Here is a 23930-nt window from a genome sequence, read left to right as displayed (position 1 = left end):
GAACAAACTGATATTTGTCAGATTGAAAATGTAGTTAAACACGTGTTAATCAATAAAGAAATATTGGAAAAGGCATACTAACTGATATTCTGCATTACACACAAGATATTAGAATACACTTTGTCATTTTCATGATTCTTACATTTGACTGTCATTAAGTTTGATAGTAGGTGCACTTTTTGAGACAAAGGCTTTTTACTTTAATTAGCTTCCAAATTTGTCGTTTGTTATTTGGTTAGCCACACTGTGGAGGTATTTTATTGTGTGTTTTAATTGTACACAGTAAAGTCTAGAAAGAGGATGAGTGTGAACACGTAAGACTGGGAACTTATGTACATTTCATGTATGTACAGGTTATCTTGACTGTGTTTTTTTAGTTGTAAGTTTGTTGCTTTGTTTTTCTGTTGTTTTTTTTTGGCGGAGAATTCGAAGTTGGTTGTATGTGCGGTCTGTATTGTACAGATTTTAAAATTCCTTTATGCACTTCTTAAATGTAGATTATCAGAACTTAACCATGTTAAAGCAAAAGTAATTTGTTTGGCTTAATATTTTACAGTCTAAAAAATACAGGACTCCGTTGCATGTTAGAGGAAACGTTAGGTTAATGTCCTTTGATTATTGATTCTCAGCTTCAATATACATGTCTTATGGTGATGGATAATTTAAGTAATTGGTTCCTATCATTTAAGCGATTATGATGGATTTTGGCAAGTTTAGATATGGTACCTGTATAATGATAGAACTTAAACTATTTCAAGTATCAAAAGTAAACAGCCGATTAAAGGACAAAGTAGCATTAGAACATATAAACCAATGAAAGCCCATTGAATAGAATGATTGCTGGTTTCATATCTGCAATTCCCTAGTATGTCACAATGCTTATATTGTGATCTCACAGAAATAATAAGTTGTTAAATGACGTCATTTACACCGATTGACCTTGGGTCAACCGGTATAGTTAATTCATGAAATAACAACTCAAGATTGGTCAGCTGGACAACCCTAAAAATAAGTATTATCCAAAGGAACACACGATTCTGGCAAATGACTTTCTGAATTGCATGTTAACCTCTTATCATAAGAAAAAGCAACAAACAAAAAAATAATGTGGAACGATAAAATGTCTAGAGAACTTTGATGAAAAATAGTTGATGATAACAATTAATTATACCTTACATTTCTGTGATATGTTTTGTTTATTGGTTGTAACTATTATGACTTAGATCAAATAAAACTATATTAATTATATATCATGATATGTCTTATTTATTGCTTTATATAATTACATGGAAATAACAAAATGATAAAACAGGTATAGTTGTATAAGTTTAGATTATAACATGCCCTTTCCATATTGGCCCTTGTATCATCCCGAGACTCCAATATCTGCCCGAGGCTTCAGCCGAGGGACGATATGGGTCGAGGGATGATGCCAGGGCCAATATGGAAAAGACATATAATCTATTTATCACATATTTAAGTTCTACAGATAAGAGAAAAAAATAAATTATAACAATTTAATGAAACATAACAGATAAAATATTAAACATTTGATCACAAAAGTGTTATCAATTGTCGTTAATGAATCAGGGCACAATAACCAATATACTCTTTTTTTGCCCCGGGCAATTTTGAGGTTATTGCATATGCAAAATAAAGGCAACAGTAGTATACCGCTGTTCAAACTCATAAATCCATGGACAAAAAACAAAATCGGGGTAACAAACTTAAACTGACGGAAACGCATAAATATAAGAGAACAACGACACAACACTACAATGTAACTAACACACACAGAAACGGACCAAGCATCAGACAAAATCCCACGAGAATAACAAATATAACATCAAAACCAAATACATGAATTTGGGATAGACAAGTACCGTGACACGTCTTATCGCAATGTCAATTTACACTAAAAAATAAGAGAAAACAAACGACGCAACGTTATATTGTAACACACACAGAAACGAACTATAATATAACAATGGCCATATTCCTGACTTGGTACAGGACATTTTTAAAGGAAAAAATGGTGGGTTGAACCTGGTTTTGTGGCATGCCAAACCTCGCACTTTAATAGCAATGTTAAATATAACATAGAAATGACAACATAATATTACAGGACTACAATACAAATAAATAGGAAAACGTATTAGACAAAGAAACACATGATTAATGCATAACAAAAAGCATCAGGTTTAAAATTTAATACGCCAAAAACGCGCCTCGTCCACACAAGACTCACCAGTGACGCAACTTAACGTATTTGTTATGTGATAAAGTTTTTTTTATTATTTCAGCTTGAAGATATGTTCCATACTCACTTACTGTCAGAAGTGAGAAATTACACGATAGACAATAATTCTTCTATGGATTACATACAGAAACAGGTACTTTTTAATTAAAATCATCGACAATATATACCAGTAAAGTATTTATTGTTAAATTTGTTGCATCCTAAGCGCTCTCCAGTGTTAACTCTCACTAGGAACATCAAAATAAAAACGTGAAGGAAATTGTTGTACAAGTAAGAACAACGTAACCCAAAGGGACCCCCCAAAAAAGAAAAGCAAATCCCAACTAAGTTAAACTTTGACATACGTTGAACATTTTTTTAAATTTAAATTTAAACCCTAAGATAAATCATTATTTCAGATTTTCAGGTAAACTTTATTGGTGCATGCTTCAGCGGCATTTGTCTTTTAAAAATATCTATATCGTCTTTTCCTATCTGTTATATATTATTCATACATGTGTTACAAATGGTGGTAAACCCAATTGATGAACACGACTGCAACTAATATATTTCTTCCATTAATCATTAAACAACCGTCATTTGATCTAGCACATATACATAAACTAATCCAGTTACTTCAAAATGTGTTATATTTTTTAGTATATACATCAACATTATGACGTTATTTCCTTTTCTGTATTCTTTGCAAATACATTCAACAATCTGTGCCACGCCAAAATATAAAACAAAACATTATGTATTGCAGTTCCAGTGTTGTGGATCAAGGAATTATTCAGAATACGAAGAAAGTATTCAGTTCAGGACAGGACAAGAGGTAACGTTATTTACATTATAAAACCACCATCGCTGTAGAATAAATATGTTTATTTGAAAGCAGTCCAGTGTAGGTTAAATACTTCAATACGACAGTATCAATGACAAAGTCCAAACAAGTAGTTTAAAAGTCTTGAAAGCTATGAAGAAGGCATACAATCTGTTTTAATTACATAACTGTTCATGTCATAGCGAAACACACAACACATTTTATCTCTTCAAATTGTTTAAGAAACTGCTTACTAGAAGACCAAACGAACAATTCTTGTTTTATATTTGATTAATAACGCTAACGTTCCTGGAAGAAATACCCAAGAACCTTTTGAAGTTGCGAAAGAAAAACATGCAGTTATAAAGAAACCTAGAAAGGTAGATTATTATGTCTTTTCTTTATATATTTGATACTTAGGGTTCTCCGTTAGTTTCTAAAGTGTGTTTGCTTATCATTTAAAATGCAAGTCCCTAAGGCTTTTGAAAAAACTTAAGGAATAAGTTTTTGTATTTTATCATTTTGCTGCATAATTATTTTTTTCGGGATATACAATTAACCAAAAGTTATCGTACTTTTTTAAAAACAGAATTTTAAAGAGTCAAGACATAAAATATTTCTCTTTTGAAATAATCAGAAAAAAACCAAACTGAAAATCATTGAAGATATGTTATACTTGAATTAAAGGCAATAACAGTTTACTAATGTTCCAATATATCAGCGATGGATTTATATTTTGAGAAACATGAAAAAGCAATTGTTTAGAAATAATTTTATTTTATTTAACACGGGACACTAAGATCAAAATAAAAAAATAGGAAAGAAACTGATAGTTTCAAAATCTATAACAATGTACTAAATATCTACAAATACAAAGTATCACAACAATAGGCTAAACAGTTCGTATAAAGTAGTTCCTTAAGATGTTTATAATTGTTATGTACTAAAAATCTATTAGCTGTATGACTCATTGTTGTAGAATGATCCTCGGCGATTGTATTGCTTCAAAAGAGATTATAACATAACGCACAGAGAAAAGCAAACACGGTTTTGTTAATGAATAGTTAATTACTCGGAAAATGTGTAATTCTTCAATAATGCATTAGTTATAATCATTTACTACAGACAACGCAACTGGTAAAAATAAATAATAAATAAATAATTAAACAAAAGTCAAAAAAGCACTATATACCCCTTTTAAAAAATCGAGAGTGATCTAGGGTCCTCTATAATAGAGTAAGCAATTTATGCGCCATGTATGGCACCCGTCGTGTTGCTGTTATGTTTGTGTTTACGTATTTCCATGTCTACATTGATTCTATATACAAAAAAAGCTAGGTTGCCAATACAAATTAAAATAAAAAACCGCACTTAAATGGTTTTCTATTTATGTCTTTGGAATATCATAGGCACATTTTCTCTTTCTTTTTTTAGAGTTCATGGGTAGTTCCAGAGAGTTGTTGTAAATCCAATATCGCAAAATGTCAGAAGGAAGCTGAACTGCGGGTTGAATTTCCATCTCAACTATATAGTGAGGTATACAAAAGATGTAAATGGACACTTTAGCTAATACCTTTTTTTTAAATTTAATATATGGATTTTACGATAATATTATTTTGTCTTCGGTCAAGATGAGTCAAAGTGTAAAGTATCAGAGGCTTGGTCTGGTGTCTGGTACCAATACATGCGTTCTTATAGACCACGTGGAAATAAAACAAAATATTTGATGAATGTTCAATTCATAACATAACGTTGGTTAACTTTTGATAGGTTATCGACAATGGAAGGAATAATTAGTATATTTTACAGAATGTGGACGTGTCTAATTTTAAGCATGATATTCCTTGCTAATTATAGGAATTTTATACGAATCAGAATCTATATTATTTCAATGTAAGCATCCAAATGTCATCGTACGGTTTTCAACAATGATCAACACTATAGTGAAAGTCACTTTTTTACTGAAGTTTGTAGCTAAAAGTCAAAATGAACAAAGACAATGTTTTTGGACTTTTAAAAAGTATTTCCACACATTGTCAATATAATGAATTTTATGCAACTGTCATATTAGTGAGAGGTTTAGCTAGCTTTAAAAGCAGTTTCAATCCACCATTTTCTAAATAAGAAAATGCTTGTACCAAGTCAGGAATTTGACAGTTGTTATCTATTCGTTTGATGTGTTTGAGCTTTCGATTTTGCCATTTGAGTAGGGACTCTTCGTTTTGAATTTTCTATAGAGTTCGGTATTTATATGATTTAACTGTTTAACATCTCGTCAATGACAATAAGCGATTAATTCGTTTTTGGATATTAATTCATATTAACAATAAATCATCATAACCGTTTTCTCGAATACGAATATACCAACTAGACAATAGAAAAATTATAAGTGAATGAAAAGAGACAACATTCCTGTCCAAGAGACATTTCATTTTGTCTTCTTAATGGAATATCACAATGATTTTGTAATATCAGTTATGTCTTCTCATAAAAGAGGGGCAAAAATACCGAAGGGATAGTCAAATTTTCTTTCTAATGCTAGTTAAGGGAGATACAAATCGTTCCAAAAAATGACACGTGATCCTCCATCAAGATAATGAATTATTGGTTAATAACGATAATATAAATGATATCCATTATTCAAAACTTACAAAGTAAAACACTGGTTACAATTACAAAACAAAAACCTTCGAAATATTGACACAACTTAATTTGATTGTGTCTAAATCTATAAAATCTTCCTTTGACAAACTATTTTTTATTTCATATATTTAAATGTATTCGAGTTATTTACCTTTGTATAGTAGATATAATGCATTACTGTTGAAGATAGTTTAAACGATGATATAATTATTTCATCATTCGTCAACTGTGCCTTTTCCATCTTACACAACGAATTAAACGGATGCATTTGTTTGCTGAATCAATAGTGTAGCATTATGACAATGATGATATCGTCTTTGAAAATACAACAGATGCCATATGTAGATATAAGAAGATGTGGTATGAGTACCAATTAGAAAACTCTCATTCCAAGTCATTTTTATAAAAGTAAGCCATTATAGGTCAAAATACGGTCTTCAACACAGAGCCTTGGCTCACACCAGACAGAAAGCTTTAAAGCCCCCCCCCCCTAAAATGACTAGTGTAAAACCATTCAAACGGGAAAACCAAAGGTCTATTTATATATATATAAAACAACAAGAAACGAGAAACATCTATGAACCACATCAACAAACGACAACCACTGAACACCAGATTCCCGGTCCAGGACAGGTGCAAACAAATACAGCGGGTCTAACTGCTCCAATAGGTATCAACCTTCATCCTTACCTGAAACAATAGTGTAACATCACAACATAGAAATACACACTGTAAAATATTATTTGAAATGGCTTAAGTCAACCAAAAGACATATGAAAGCAAAACAATGAACAAACAAATCCGATTTATAACGCATTGCAAACACAAAATCAACAAAACAACTTACATATGTTTGTAAGTCGGACATAGAATGCATACAGTTGCTAGAAATTCTATTAGCCGTTTACGATATTTCGTATTAACCATTATGTGATGTGATTTGATTTATGGTTAATGCTATTTAGATTTAATAATCTTTGCCTTTACCTTGCCTTGTCTTTTATCTTCACGAGAATCAAAATAAGCCGGAAATATGAAACGGTTACACAACACAAGTGATAATTATCCAGTATTAACGAAAGTGTAGTCTTTTGGACGGATTGATACATATAACCCTATACAAATAAAATTGAGAAAGGAAATTGTGAATATGTCAAAGCGACAACAACCAGACAATAGAACAGACAACAGCTTAACTCCACCAATGGGTCTTCAATGAAGCGAGAAACTCCCGCACCCGGAGGCGTCCTTCAGCTAGCCCCTTAAAAAATATGTATACTAGTACAGTGATAATGGACGTCATACTAAACTCCGAATTATACACAAGAAACTAAAATTAAAAATCATACAAAACTAACAAAGGCCAGAGGCTCCTGACTTGGGACAGGCGCAAAATTGCGGCAGTGTTAAACATGTTAATGAGATCTTAACCCTCCCCCTATACCTCTAGCCGATGTAGAAAAGTAAACGCATATTAAAATTCAGTTCAAGAGAAGTCCGAGTCCGATGTCAGAAGAGGTAACAAAAGAAAATCAATAAAACGACAATAATACATAAATAAGAACAGACTACTAGCAGTTAACTGACATGCCAGCTCCAGACCTCAATTAAACTGATTGAAAGATTATGTCTTCATCATATGAATATCAGGCACAGTCCCTCCCGTTAGGGGTTTAGTATCATACTATCATAAAATATATGAGAAGAACATAACCCGTGTCATGCCAACAACTGTTATTTAAAAATAAATGTGTTTAGAATATACTTTAACAACTGTTGTATTACTTTTATAGGGTTGTCATACAGTGATACTTGATTGGTTTATTACAAATAGTGCTGTGTTGGTAGGAGTAGCTGGCGGTATAGCTTGCTTTGGGGTAGGTTTGACATATATTTTCTTTTATGTAAAGCAAAATAGAATATTCATCTCTTTAAAGATAAAACTAATAAATATAAGGTTTTACCATTGGAACAAGCAAATGTATGTGATTGTTGATAAATCAAAAGAGCTTCCTAAAAAAAAACAAATTGTACAATATTATCATGGTTATAATGCGAATCTTAACATGTTGCAAAATTATTTCTTCTATGAATATGTGTTACAATATATATCAAAGGTACCAGGATTATAATTTAGTACGCCAGACGCGCGTTTCATCTACATAAGACTCATCAGTGACGCTCATATCAAAATATTTATAAAGCCAAATTAGTACAAAGTTGAAGAGCATTGAGGATCCAAAATTCCAAAAAGTTGTGCCAAATACGGCTAAGGTAATCTATGCCTGGGATAGGAAAATCCTTAGTTTTTCGAAAAATTTAAAGTTTTGTAAACAGGAAATTCATAGAAATGACCACATTATTGATATTCATGTCAACACCGAAGTGTTGACTACTGGGCTGGTGATACCCTCGGGGACGAAACATCCACCAGCAGTGGCATCGACCCAGTGGTGTAAATAGTTATCAAAGGTACCAGGATTATAATTTAGTACGCCAGACGCGCGTTTCGTCTACATAAGACTCATCAGTGACGCTCATGTCAAAATATTTATCAAGCCAAATTAGTACAAAGTTGAAGAGCATTGAGGATCCAAAATTCCAAAAAGTTGTGCCAAATACGGCTAAGGTAATCTATGCCTAATTTTGTACGACGATATCATCTGCAGCAAACAATTGATGCTATGCAAATGGTATTCTTATGAAAATATGTGAAGAACAACATTTTGTGCAAGACATTCTAATTAAATCATTTGGTTATATATGTTATACAAAATAGATTTAAATTGATGACCAATAATCTGTGTTTTTTTTATAGAGAGGTACAAATTTAATATTTTACACACTTCTTTTATCATGACTGGAACTATAAAATATCCATGTAAAATCTGTTACAAAAAAGTCATGAACAACATTTGTACCGATACATATTGACTCCGTATATTAAGTTAAATGCGATTATCACTATATAAAAGTCAAAATCATATGACCTGGAATTCGATAGGATTGGATAGAATATGCTATGCACTAACATTTTAGCATTTATCTTTATCTATATTTGTCATGTTATTTTTAACATGAATAAAATGTCACTATAATGTATGCATGTAGTTTAAACTCTTTTTTAAATTTATTTATTTAAAAATATTCCAGCCTCAGTATGTAGACATATCAGTTTAAAAAAAAAAAATTCTTACATTTTTCAGATTCTTGGGATAATATTTGCGTCTATTTTGTGCCGGAACCGGACAGAATATTATGATTGGGAATGATAAATGTTAGCAGTGTATTCACTGTTAAGTTTATTCTATTGTGAGGAATTTTCTTTGACGTTTGCTGATGGAATTAACATTGGGCCGAAATTTTGTACGATGATATCATCTGCAGCAAACAATTGATGCTATGCAAATGGTATTCTTATGAAAATATGTGAAGAACAACGTTTTGTGCAAGACATTGTAATTCAATCGTTTGGTTATATATGTTATACAAAATGTCAACATATACTTATCGAATATTGATACTCAACAAGCATTATTCATTGAGCATCATGTAGTACATTTTATACTTTTAGTATCGAAACTTAATGAATTATGCGTTATTGTGTAATACCAATAGAAGGAAGGTGTCTTGTGTTTAATTCTGAATCGTCGGTTAATAACAGATTGTCTATTTAAAACATATTTTTTGGTTATTGCTTTACAATGTTTTTGGTTGGATTGGCCTTTACATGTAATCTATCTAGTAGGCTCAACTGATTTTTTTCCAAAATGATTTTTATTTGAAAATCTAAATATTTATTTTTGTTTTAGAACTACAAATGTTATGCATTTTATTAATAATTTATTTCATAAAACATCATAACAGGTCTGAGTATTAAAAAAATAAATAAGAATATTTTCTTAAAAGGTTATGATTAAAACAATATCTCAATACTGTTGGTCAACTTGTCTACTTACGAACAAAACTATACACACAATGTCAATAATGATTTCCTTACATAGATTATATGTTGTATCAACATTATTAGTTGAGTTGAATAAAGTTCGTTAAGGATTAATAATGATACAGATTATACGCAGATGAGACAAGATATCAATTTGCCACAAAAGCAAAAGGTATGAAGTTATCAACCTCTGGTATTCAGTAATAGACAACTGCGTATACAATATAATAAGTTCAAAATCTGCAGACTTTGAAAAGTTGTATATAAATCTAATCGTGAAAATATCATAACGTCAACTAGTAGAGCGAATCAAGAAATGTTTTTTTTTTGTAATTGGTTGTTAAAAATATATTTCTTTGCCTATTTTGTTATTAGTTTGACTGTCAACGCCTATAATAGTTGGACACCAATTGTATGATTCATATTGTATCAATTTTCAAAATAAATGCATCGACTTTGTTCGGAATCAGTTCGTAAAACGATTGAATTTTCATTTGACACTATATCTAGTATTCATAATGGCTTTGATTCCTTCATAAATTTGTATAGATGTTTTCTTAATTCAGAAACAGTCTGTAGAAGTATTTTGGTTTTACTGCTTTGTATTGTAGTAATTTTATAGATTTTTTTAAGTACATGCAGCACCCTTGTTGGCTTTGAATAATATTGTTTTGCAGCATTTTTCACATACATGTACATATATCATTTTCATCAAACGATATTCATATAGTTTTCAGGTTTGATATGCAAGTGAAGGCTCTGATTAATTTTCAATAAATGTTTGCAATACGGTGTTAAATGATCTTAATTTATGCAAATTTGACGTTGTAATTTAAAAACAAATATTGTGATCATATGTCAGATATATAATGTACTATGGAAACAAGTTATTCTTTCTTATTTGTTGAAAGCTTTACGACTCTGATTATTGAAACGTCTTGCTTATTTGGAGACACTATTTACAAGAGCATGACGGTACCAATAAGTGGTTAACAATTACCTCATCATGGTTTGAACATTATATTGTGACACTGTTGTACGATTTTTATTCACAAAAAGTAGCACATTTTAAGTTTTAGGACAAATTAAGGCTTTCCTCTTACTTATAAGAGAGGGACGGAATATAAAAGAGGGACACTCAAACTCATGAATCGAAAATAAACTGAAAACACCATGGCTTAGAAATAAACGACATACAGAAAAATAATAGTTCAAGACACAACATAGAAAACTAAAAACTTAAAACTTACCCCAACCAAAAACTTAATTCTTTATGATGTTAAATACACAACAATCAATTTATCAATAAGTTCCTGCGTTAAGTTTTTAACACTGCTTTTTGTTTGTTTTTAGTTTTAAAAAGGAAGTCCCCATTTCATCTGCGAGATTTGTCTGCTGCTGTGGTTTTCAAAACATTCAAAATGACTTTTTATTTCATTCTGAATGGCTAAAATCCAGATACAGCTTCATGAAAAGCACTATCGTAAAGTCTATTTCAAAAATTTGCAGATGATGGACAATCAAACAATAATGTAGAACAAAGACTGACAATAAAATGACCAAAGTTATAAAAACAAAACAAAATTTCACAAAATATTGCAATGAAAATAATGTTTGAACAATACGGAACTCATTAAAAACTAAGGTTGAGCTTGTTTGCTCCGGAATAGTCGGTGCATTCTACTTAATAATGACAAATGGTACCACAGAAGATTACAACGTGATTTTTATCTAACAATAAGACCTACCAGATTTGCAATCAATAGTTTCATTTGAAATATCTTTTCCAAAAACATTACCGATTTTATTTAAGATTTTCGAAATAAAATTAAAAAAATTAAAAAAAAATTAAGAACAGAGAGCATGTGAGACTATGAGCAATAATTACATCTCAGATCTTTCAACAAAACTAGCAACTGGAACACGATTCCTGCCCCCCCCCCCAAAAAAAAAAACGAAAAATCTTCGGGGCTCCAGAAAAAGGAAGCATTACCGCTCGTTGTCTTTGGTGACGTCTATTACGGTGTGTTTACTATGAACGGATTGGTCACTAGATATAAACTCATCATAGATACTAGAATATTACTCCCGCAATGTATTTAATAACTTGTATGTATAGATGTTAAAAATAATGTTATAGAGATAAACCTATATATTTTATTTTCGTATTTGTCTCCTAGTAGTACTAGACCTTTTCAACAATTGTCTACACTTTCAGTTGAGCACAACTACGACAGGTAAGATGTGAAGAGTCGTCTCAAATATAAAAATTAAAAATAATACTATTCATCAATATAAAGAGATTTAATGCTTGAAATTTATTTGATTGAGAATGATATAACTTTCCAACAGAGTAAAATGGTATGGATTTTTAAATACAGAAACAGATAAAAAAAAAAAAACCAGCGATCGCTGATCGTCTAAGAAGTAATCAAAAATGAAGGCGAAGCATAATTTCCATCGTGTGAAGGCCGTATCAAGTATCAACATTTTCAGGACTTTGTTTAGGCGCACAAAACATGCGACGGGATAAAAATCTAATTAGATAAAAAAAATCCCTTATGCATGGTCATAGACGAAATTTAAAAAGAATCATTATTACGAAAAAAAATTAAAAGATTATAAAACCGGCAAAGATTTGTCAATGAAAAAAGAAACAGCGAAACAATTTCTGACCCGTTGACAACAAAATAAAATATGGCATTGACAGTGTAACATATAAAACCAACGATACTTGATCAACACGGACCCAATTAAACTCTATTGCTTAGCAAGTTCCGCTTCTTGCAAGAAACTCAGAGGTCATTTTCGAAACAGGGGAATGGCTCTACGATAAAAAGAACAAGGTCTATTGTTTTTTTCGGAACCCGGCAAATTATATTGGACAATCAGTTCGTGAGAAAAACCATATAATTAAATGAGGGGACAAAATAAGTCATTGGACTCCCAACCCCTACTTAGCACTATCCAAAAAAAATTTACAATGACAAAGCTCTATAGTAACTAGTATGTTGAATTATAAATTCCATACGTAGGTATGTACTGCTTTAATGTTGATACATCTCCCCTTATTCAAGAAGGTAATACACCAACTTTAACAAGGTATATTGATCTTTTCCTTTGACCTTTGAAATCAATATGTTTTTACCCCTCCCAAAATTAAATATATACATCGGGTAAGGTTAAGATCGTTTATAAAAGTCTCGACCGTGGTTACAAGTGTGTTAACAGACTGGCAGACAGTCCAGTAATAATGTTTCAGAAATTCTTGGAAAATTTCAGAAAAACTTTTACAGATACACATTTATTCTTATTGTCATACGGCATAATCATAAAGTTGAAGAGAAAGCTGATCAGGATGTGGAATGCTTGCCTTAATTTTTTATACATTGACCCAACGCTATCCTACAGTAACAGAACTGACTTTCACGATAGTGTTGCACATTGTTGAAGGCCTTACAATGACACTTAGATGCTTACATCGAAATAATAAAGGTGTTTTATTTGCAATCCTACCATATTAACTTATGTTATATCGACAACGATTTACATGTTTCTTTATCTACACGTTTTAAAGTAATATCTGAACACGCTGGTTGGTTAAATTCCATCTTTTTGTTGGATTTGTGCGAGGTATTTATTAATTAAAATATGCTTGAAGAAAAAGAAAGTAATATTCCTGAAATTTAAACTATGGTAGATTATCATGTCTTTTCTGTGATTTAATACTATCAGAAATCTCAATATAAGTACCATATTACGAAATATCTTTAAATATTCATATCAACATAACAAGCAAAAAATATTTAAGCGTTTATGTTTAATGATATTATCATTTAAAGCATGATTTGTTTACTAGAAAGTTGTCATATGTCTACATCATATGCTTGATCTTTCTTTAGAATAGATATTAGATACGTCTGAAAATTGTTTTGTTAAAGAATTTGAACAGTCAGCTACCTTTTCAAAGTATGTTATGTAAGCTGAAGTTTTAAAATTTAATGTATATGTTTGATGTGTGATCTGGAAAAAAAATCGCGAATTTTTCCCTTTAATATTAAATTGTCATAAAAAGATTTCTGTTGAAGTTATGTCGGAACTTACATCAAACGAAAATACATCGCAAATGGTTGGTTGTCCGTTCGTCATTTCCATTCGGGGACATGATGTTGTCTTTTTTGTTGGGGGGGGGGGGGAGGGGAGGGTGTATGATTTTCACTTGTCCTTTGTAGTCTTTTCTCTTATTTGTTTGTTAATCGCTATTGATCGATAGATAGGTAAACAAATGTGTTATTAAGAAAAACATAATTTTAGTCAATTTAGGCAGTATTCTATAGATTTACATTTCACAAGAATCGACGAAGAAACCTGATCAAGGAAACACATAAAAACTGAAATAGAAAAAAACCCAAAACAGCTTAAAATTAAATAATAAAATTTTTCTAGGAAGAAAACTATTAAAACGTAGATCATATTATAATTAGTAGTTATGAAAACGGGGACTTAACCTTGAAAGCCGTGTTGAAACAAAAAAACCTTCATGGATATGCCAAAAATAAATATGTATGGCTAGAAAAAAAGTAGATCATATGATGATAAGTAGTTATGAAAATGGCAGTTAGAATATGCTTGATAGTGAAAGTTGCGTTGAATCGCTAAATCCGTCATTTACTAATATATTCAGGCAGCAGTAGGTTACCTTTGACTTTATAACTATTTTGATCAATTATATGGTCTTTCATTACATTTTCTGTAGACAAAACTGTAAATTTTTCGAAAAACTAAGGATTTTCTTATCCCAGGAAAAGATGGCCTTAGCCGTATTTTGCACAACTTTTGGGTCCTAAAACTATTTTGATCTGAGCGTCACTGATGAATCTTATGCAGACGAAACGCGCGTCTGGCGTATTTAATTATAATCCTGGTACCTTTGATAACTAACTACCACTGTTCAAAGCTCATAATTCGATTTAACAAATGAAAGTAGCAAATACAACCTTTGCAAATCGTATGAACTCTAAAAGGAGCGTGATCTTGTTCGTTGAGTTTCTAACTGTTTCGAATTCTACATGCATCATCTGACAAGTCCAATTCTTACATCTGTGTCAATAGCTATGAAATTACTAAAAAGACGAATATTCTGGTAATGAAGGACCTATAATTATGAAACATGTTGCTTTCGATTCGAGATATCTGTCAACCAATTCGTAATGGTGACCGTACAATTTATGATGTGGTCTTAGTCCTTGTTATTCCAGAGTAGCATTTTTAGTGTAAAAAGCACACCTCGGCTAATGTAGTTCGTTAAGTGTGAACACACACACGAGCAAAACATAAACATTGAGATACAAATCCGAGGAAATTTCAAAACGGTAATTCCCTAATAAAATGGCACAATCAAAAGTTCAAACACATCAAACGAATAGATAACAACTGTAATATTCATGATGTGGTACAGGCATTTTGTAATATAGACCTATTTTTATAGCTAGCTAAACCTCTCACTTGTATGACATTCGCATCCAATTTCATTAGATAACGATGTGGGAACAAAACAAACAGAAATATGTTTCGGAGTTTAGTATGACGTCCATTATGATTGAACTAGGATACATTTTTGTAAATGGGGACAGCTGAAGCACACCAGCGAGTGCGGGAGTTTCTCGCTTCATTGAAGACCTATTGGTGGACTTCAGCTGTTGTCTGCTCTTTGGTTGGGTTGTTGTCTCTTTGACACATTCCCCTTTTCCATTCTAAATTTTACAATAGGTCCAAATATAAAAAATTGGGGTACATCAGTCAGTCAACAGTTTGTTATAGTCTTAATCACAATAAAAACAAACGAATGTTTAAAAAAAATCGCATATAGACATAGCATATTAGCAGAAACAAAAGACAAGAATATAAAACGCAATACGATCAGACATAGGATATATCATTTCTGATAAATTCGAATTCGACAGTTGGAAAGTTTTAATTAAAACATTTGTCATAGATACAAGATTGAAGTCGTCCATCAGTGTCACTATCGTGGAAGAAATTAAGACATGGAGCAGACCTCCTTGTGTTTAATATGAGCACCACAGTTCGTTAATTTCATGCATCATAAGTCCTGCGATCTGCTCTATTAATCCATTGTTGTTGATAAATAAACTCATCAAAAGGTACCAGAATAAAAGTTATGTACGCCAGACGCGATTTTCGTCTGTTAAATTCTCATCAGTGACTCTCAATTCAAAATAGTCGAAAATGTGTGTATACATCTATATATACTGTAAGCTAACTTGTAGTTGATATTCAAGATTTAAAAAAAAATGATGGTATTTTCAAATTCTATATATAAATGTTTATCTGTCCTGTGTCGTTTAACGTTTAATTTAGTAGAAATGTGAATCTTCTGACTATACTTATTTGTAAAAATGATTTAAATGATAACGTCCAAGATTACCTCATGTTTTTTTCTGAGGTTCGTGTTGCTCATGATTTTGTTTTCTGTGTCGTGTCGTGTTTTGTGTGCGGTTGTTTGTCTTTTGGTCCTTGTCTGTTTTACCAGATTGTAATTGTTTGTTACACTTTTATTAGCTTGTCCAACAGAATGATTGAGATCATAATACTCCATGTTGGGGAACTTACTGTTACAGTCAAAGAATAACAGTACAGAAGGCAGTACAGATCAGGTTTTAAATGAAGGCAGCAGTAGTATACCGGTGTTCAAAAGTCATAAATCGGCTGCTAGAAAACAAATCCATGTTACAAACTAAACACTGAGGGAAACGCATCAACTATAAGAGGAAAACAAGTGAACAGGTACACTGAAATGCAACAAAGACAAACGCCAACATACAAAGAAACGCACTTTTTTTTTATAACAACTGTCATATTCCTGACTTAGTACAGGAAATTTTAAGAAATAAATACTGGGTTGAACCGGGTTTAATGGTTTTATGAAATCCACACAAATTCTTTTTGTAACTATAATGTCTTTTTGGTCCGATTGATGTATATTATTGCAGTCATGAAATACACTTTTCTCCTTGGAAGTTTTTTGTATACATTTTTGTATTTGAGCAATACAGGCAAAACAAAATTTTAAAAAATACACCAAACAATTCGTACAATACATAGCATGACAATGTACAACAGATGTATTGCAAAATCAGCAGTAACTCGAGTATATAGCTTGTTTATTGGGATAATTTAATAGGTCAACAACTACCAAACTGATAAGTATTTGCATATCTTTATTATCGTTTTAACAAGATTTACATTAATAATCTTAATCATATACGTATACATCTATATATGTATATAACAGTTTAATTTAAAATAAAAATATCCATACCATATACATGCATAAACTCTTGGACTTTTCAGTTTAAATGCTTTTTAACTTCGTATTTGATTTGGCTTTCCAAATGTTGTGATTTGAGCGTCACTTATGAGTTTTCTAAAAACGAAACGCGAGGCTGGCGTACAAAAATTATAAACCGTATATCTATATTGTGTTCTACTTGACATCATGTGGGATGGTAGATTTTTTGTAGACAATGCCTTCAGTATGTGAAACATCACATGCTTATCCGGACTTTAGCAAAAGCTAAATTTGTATATTTGTACTGTTTTGAATAGAACATCATACCAAACAACACGGATATCCACAAAAAAGATGATTTGTCATGAACAGTTGATCCACAACTTTGTGGTTGAATTCATTTAGCATTATGTCTCCTCGTTAATTATTTTTAAATGAGATGCACGAGCGCGACTTCACAAATAAACTTGAAACGTTGTAATTTTTGAATGACGCTGGAATTTAAAGTAAGTTTTTGTAGGAGTTCTTTGCTTTGCAAATAAATCGATACTATAATCAAACGTGTCTGATATATCACCTATTTATTTTTATTTAATCTAAATAATTCTTTTATTGTAAATCGCTCGAGGGGAAAATTGTAACAATGAGCAATGAGCAAAGTGCATGTAATGAAATAGTTTTATCTTAATGGAATATTACAACACAATGTATATGGTCTTAATATAGTGCCCAGTTTAATGCAAACATCATCAATATTCCAAAATTCTTCTTTCACATAAAAAATTTCCTTTATATTTAGGCCATAAATCAAACCATGCATAGCGTTCCTGTGTTCTCATAGCAATATTTTCTCTAGCACCATCTTTATAATTACTCATATCAGGCTGAGTTGGAGCCCAATTAAAGTAAGACATAATTGATCCATCGTTGTAGTACCAAAGCTCATCTACTGCAATATGAGATCCTTGGAAAAAGAACCATGTAGAAATTTCAAACTGATCTAGAAAATTGTAACAAGAAAAGCAATAATTTATGAATCTATTTGTTTTCAATTTGGTTTGTTCTTAATGTGTTGTTCTTATTGTATTAAATGATGCATGCGTATCAGAAGACAAATACTCTGTTAATGCTTTCTGTCTCGATCCATTTTGTAATTAACTCATCTGTACCTTTAAGGTAGATTTATTTCAATTTTATTTAAGAGCAACGATAAACTATGGTCGCCTCTTATTTTTCACTCTTTACTGAGGTCTTATGCACATTAGACAATTCTAATTTAACAGAATATTGACATTATATTTGTCTTTCGAAAGTCAAAACTGTTTAAGTATTAAAGTCGTTTTGGCGATCAAAATAGTATAATTACACAAAAAAATCGGCATGAAATCTACTGAGATTTAAAAACAGTATCGGTATACGCACTTTGACCAGTAATTAATTTTGTATCTTGTGCTCTGAAATTGATACCGTTAATGTTATTTCTCCTTGATTATTGTTTTTTTATAGTATTTTTTTTTATCAAGTTTGGATTATTAATAGTGTGCTATACTATTTTCTTGGTGTATATAATAACTTTATGATCATTCTTAAATTCTTTGGTTATATTTGTGATAAAATTATATAAGAATAAACAGTTGTTTAATATAGTTGATACAAACCAAGACACAATGTGATACGGCAGGTAAAAATGATAATAATATTTCGAATTATTATTTTGAAATTAATATTCTACAGCTTGTCATACATGTAGAGATTACGTATAAAAATGTCGGCATTAATAAGGATTAAACAATTGCTTTTACAAAGTCTACATATATCAAAGAAAAAATAGAAAATTAATATAACAGTTTCAAAACACGAATCTAAAAAAAGATACCTGTGAGGTTATAACCAATACATAGAAAAAGTGCATGATTTTTAGGCTCCAACACTTGAAGTCTTGAACAAGGTATTTTGTTTTAATGTTAAATTGATGGTTTAGTGAAGAAACGATGAGATATTATAATTGAGGCGAGTCGGGCCAATTACTTCATACGCTCGATGATAAAGTTATACTTTGAAAACAAACTGAATTTGAAAAAAGTTTTCCGTTACAAAAAATACAAACCAAGAAAATCTGCAACATGTTGTTGTTTTTTGTCTGAATCAATTTTCATCAGTTCACCTCCTTCACCTTCACAGATAGGATTATAATCAATATATAATAAGGAATTGTTCTGCATGTGGAGTTTGTAGCAACTGTGAAATATTTTGCTGTACACATAGCCCGATTTTCTGGGACATCGTTCTAACAATAGAAAAATCACAATATGTGTTATACATTTACGTGTTTATTCTGCCGCCTTAATTTCAACACTAGTTTTATAAAACAAATATAAAATAGCTCAGATATAATAATTATTTTATGAAGGAAAAATAGTACTAAAATTACGAATGGGATTCTGATACTGTCTCGTTTTTGCATCAATATAAACTTTGCAAGGATTTTTATTTAACAGTATTTAAAATTTTATCAGGAAAATACTGCAATGAGACGAAAAAATATGTTTTACATAAAAAAGACAAGTGTACTAGCAAAATTAATACAATTAATGTGCAAATATTTCCTCCTAAAAAAATAGTGTAGACTACTGCTTCATCGCTGATTAGTCAAAGTTAGTACACCAATAAATAAACTCATCATAGATACCAGGATTTAATTTTATATTAACGCCAGACGCGCGTTTCTTCTTCAAAAGACTTTCAGTGACGCTCGAATCCAAAATTAATAAAAAGGCCAAATAAAGTACTAAGTTAAAGAGCATTGAAGATACAAATTTCTAAAAGTTTTGCCAAATACAGCTAAGGTAATCTATTCCGGATGCAGAAAAGCCGTAGTATTTCAAAAATTCAAAAGTGTCATAAACAATTAATATTTAGATATGACCATATTAATGATAATTCATGTAAGCACAGACCAGTTCATCTTTCCGGAGTAATTAAGGTAAACCAAAATGTCAGGTTGAGTCCATGTTTGTAGCGTTGTCGTGGTCTGTGTATCTTGATGGATTACTGTCTCTCCATACAAATGTAAGCAAATAAAGGATATTGAGTTGGGATCAGTATTACTTTCTCATTAAAACTGAAAGTATTCTCTGGTCATGACTCGGAACAGTTGTAGTTGTTAGGGGAGACAGGAGCAGTTATTTGTATTTCTCCTTTAAGACATATTTTACATGGTAGGGTTACATAAAGTTGTCTTGGATATATAAAGTTATATATCCATGTTGTAATCATATTTAATTTAAAGCATATTGATTTATTCAATTTGGTAAAGTAGTATCTGACATTTTATTTAAAAAAATTTAATAATTGATGCTGAGGAAAATATGATAATAAGTTCGGTGAGCAATATTAGGTGTGCATATGTTACAGTAAATTTATATAATCAGGGATATAAGTGATTATATATATAATCCCCACAAAAAAAAGATCAGTGATTTTACATAATCACTCAACATTTTACTAATTATTTTACAAATTCCCTTATTTGATTCCAGGGATTTTCAGTGACATTTTATTCAACTTTTGAACCCCATTATGTCACAAACAAATAAGTATGACACATGCACATATGTTGCTTGGATTGCACAAAATGTATGCTCAAAGTTACTGTAAATTGCAAAGTCGAGGAAGTGTTGAATGTGCAAATGCTGATATTAAAGATATGACAATTACATGGTTGCGGGATAATGGTTGTCAAGATCGACATGCAGGAATTAAAATCGTCAAATAAAAAAAAAAATCGAAGCTACCATGCACCCATTCACCATATAAGTCAATGTAACAACATCCTCCTTGCCATATGAAATAATTTCACTTTTAAACAAGGAGGATGACCTTAAAGCTATAACAAACACAGGGTTTCAAGATAATGAAGAAGACATCGAAATTAATAATATCAACATTCCCATTGATAGCGATAAATGTACATCTATTGTTTGTCAAAAGCAAGTGCCAAATGCACATTCATGTTCTAATTGTAAATCCACAGTGCATGTTATGTGTGGTAAAACAAGAACTAACGCAACTAAATGTATAGAAAAACAAGCAGATCGAATGATTGACAGATCGAACGAAATTTTACAGGAGGCCGCAATGGGTGTAATGTTTTCATACCAATTCCACATGTTGATTGAAGAAAGACGACCCTAAAACACAATGGAAATTATTCAAGAAAAGAATGAAAAAGAATATTGCCAGACAACACAACTTGGTATCCTGTTTGTATCCTATTACTTGTATACAATAAATCAGTTCCCGGCTGCTGATTCCCTTTTTTGATACTGTCAAATATTTGAACTTTAAATTTTATTTCTCTTGGACGTGCCGTAAAATTCAATTTGATATATGAAGGTTTTTTTTAAAATGTTGGGGTAAAAAAATATGTGAATCAAATAGATGTGTCTGTAGAAAAGTAGGGCAAATGTGCTATAAACGATGCCATCCAAATTTAATTTGTATAAATAAATGAGTGTTTTCAGAAATTTGTGCTTAACATTTAAAAATATTATGTATCATTTTAATGTACTGTGCCTAATATTTTAAACTATTGTGCTTATCATTTTATTATATTGTGCTTATCATTTTGATATATTGTGCTTATCATTTTAATATATTAAGATTATCACGTTAATATTTTGTGTTTAACATTTAACAGTTTATATTTGTTAGGATGTTTTAATATAATTTTATAAAATAAGTTATTTAAATTTTATTCATTTTCGTTATTTATAAAACTAATTCTTCATTTCAGTTATTATGTATAATCCCTGACGTTTTTTCTACTGATTATACGTACATAATCTCTGAACATTTAAGTGATTGTATATTAAACCTAAACTAACTAGTATTCTACATTATCCCTGAAAATATAAGGGATTCTACATAATCACTGATTGTAAAAATTCACTGTAAGATATATAAGGTAAATATTTGGAATTCAAAATGACTTATTCAATTGAAAAACATACAAGACTAAAAAAGTCCACAGGCTCTTTACTTGGGACAGATGCAACAATACGGAGGGGTTAAACATGTTTTGTGAGATCTCAACACTTCCCTATACCTCTAGCCTATGTCAAAAAAGGAAACGCATAGCAATCCGCACAGTAAAATTAAGTTTAAAAGAAGGTCGAGTCCAATGTCAGAATAGGTAACAAAAACACCTAAACAAAATGACAATGATAAATAAATCAACAAAGGACTACTAGCAGTTACTAACATACCATTTCCAGACCTCAATTAAACTGATTGAAAGATTATGTCTTCATCATATGAAAAGCAAGTACAATCCCCCCCGTTAGGCGTTAGTATCGTACCATCAGAAAATATATAAATGAACATTAAGATCATCGTACAACTTTAAACAATGAGCAAAGCTTACAACGTAAAGTCAGTCATACAATTTGTCTGAAAACTTTTGTATTAAGTCTTTAATGTACCTCATTTGAAAAAGCATAACACAAAGGGGTTTATCTGAACAATAATTTCCATTCCTGCTCTGCCTTCCTTCCTATCGTCTCATTTGACAAGTTTTCTTAGGTCAATTTATATTTGCTGTCTTACTAACGTTATTGTATACAGTACAGCCGAGTACTAGTATGTCGACAAGTAACACTAACATTTATCCAGATACTCATAAACAAAATTGAACAAATGTTTCTTACCGTCTAAAATTAGATAGTAATTCCACCCAGCACCACTTTGTCCTATTGCTGAAGGTCTCTTTATGTATCCAGTATTAATGCAAATGCACTTTTTAGCAGCTCCATTGTAGAACATAGACATAGACTTATCCATGATAACACAATGCGATGTGCATGCAGCAAGGCTTCCATGAGCTATTGGAAAAATAGGTTCATCGATGAACCAGTCTTTTAAATGTACTTGATTTTCTCCTTTAATGACAGCTGTACCCTCCAACCAAGGAAAAAAAATCAAACTGAAGCATGATAGAAGCATTAATGTGCCTTTTTCTAACATCCCCTTTTTAAATCAAACAGCTAAATCAATGTAAATGTTATATTTTGTATCAATCGGTTTCCGAATAAACTTTCAGATCACATTAAATTGATATATAAGAAAGAGGTCGTATTTTATTTGAAAATATGTAATGTACAATCTTATTGACAATTTGACAATCCACGCGAAATCGCTTTCGCTGATTGGATGTTGATGTCTTTGAAATTGTCATTGAGATACTCTTCGTTTATTTATATTAAATGTTATGTAAGGTATCTTTAACCTATAAATAGACTAATTGAAATGTGAAGAGGACTTTCAATGGCTTATCCTGTTACCAAATTATTTTAATTTTAATTTTATTGTTTTAAATAATTATTGTTAAAACTAAACGAAATTTTATATAAATGTGCTCCTTACTATTGAATTTCTCGTGCTTTAAAACACAGAAATACTTTTAATTCAAGTAATTACTAGAGTGTATCATATACTAGTTAAATATTACAATGATTTAAACAGAAAATATTAGTTTTTTTGTAGCTATTTCGTTGATTCAATTCCGTTGACAATGAGTCTTTTATTTCTTACCTTTACATCAAATATTGTTTTCATGTGTTCAGAGTGTTTTGCTCTAAAGGAGTTTTTATTTTAATTTGAACTGAAAATACCAATTTCGTTCTTCATTTAGATTTTATGTCTATGACATGATTTAACTTTGTAATTATTACAAAATTCGAGCCATCCATACATACGATGCTATAAATAGGTTAATCCAGCTTAAGTTATGGATACTAATATGATAGAAAAAAATAACTACTTACCTGTAGAATACGTATATAGTCCGGCAGTATGCACATATATTTGTCCACAACAATTTACTTTTCAATCAGAAAAAAAATGCACAAAGTATATATCAAGTGCACATGTATACAATAAAGCACCGCACTATATCCATTGTACTGAA

General features: G+C 30.9%; 2 protein-coding genes across 5 annotated transcripts in view; one reads left to right on the top strand and one right to left on the bottom strand.

Moving 5' to 3' along the window:
• Positions 1-10450, top strand: part of LOC139481304 (tetraspanin-11-like) — a 30181-nt gene extending 19731 nt beyond the window's left edge. For 2 of the 4 annotated variants that reach the window (XR_011654588.1, XR_011654587.1), the window contains 6 exons: positions 2304-2393; positions 3006-3074; positions 4497-4598; positions 7499-7582; positions 8912-9449; positions 9573-10450. Coding sequence is in view for 2 of the 4 variants with exons in the window: in XM_071264494.1 (XP_071120595.1) it covers positions 2304-2393; positions 3006-3074; positions 4497-4598; positions 7499-7582; positions 8912-8977 (411 nt within the window). In the remaining 2 variants the exon portion in view is untranslated. Of the gene's footprint in view, positions 1-2303; positions 2394-3005; positions 3075-4496; positions 4599-7498; positions 7583-8911 lie in introns of all 4 variants that reach the window. The other 2 variants (XM_071264494.1, XM_071264493.1) reach the window with 1 other exon arrangement.
• A 7262-nt stretch (positions 10451-17712) lies between these two features.
• On the bottom strand, positions 17713-22804 carry LOC139483096 (uncharacterized). Its single transcript, XM_071267129.1, has 3 exons — positions 22672-22804; positions 19071-19250; positions 17713-17963 (listed from the first exon to the last, which is right to left on the bottom strand). The coding sequence occupies exons 1-3, from the start codon at positions 22802-22804 to the stop codon at positions 17713-17715; spliced, it is 564 nt and encodes a 187-aa protein (XP_071123230.1).
• Between the last annotated feature and the right edge of the window lie 1126 nt (positions 22805-23930).

Source organism: Mytilus edulis, chromosome 7 (assembly GCF_963676685.1).
Source record: "Mytilus edulis chromosome 7, xbMytEdul2.2, whole genome shotgun sequence".
In the NCBI taxonomy this organism is placed as follows: domain Eukaryota; kingdom Metazoa; phylum Mollusca; class Bivalvia; order Mytilida; family Mytilidae; genus Mytilus; species Mytilus edulis.
Note: the sequence above shows the minus strand (reverse complement) of the source record. Positions and strands in the feature narration are given on the sequence as shown.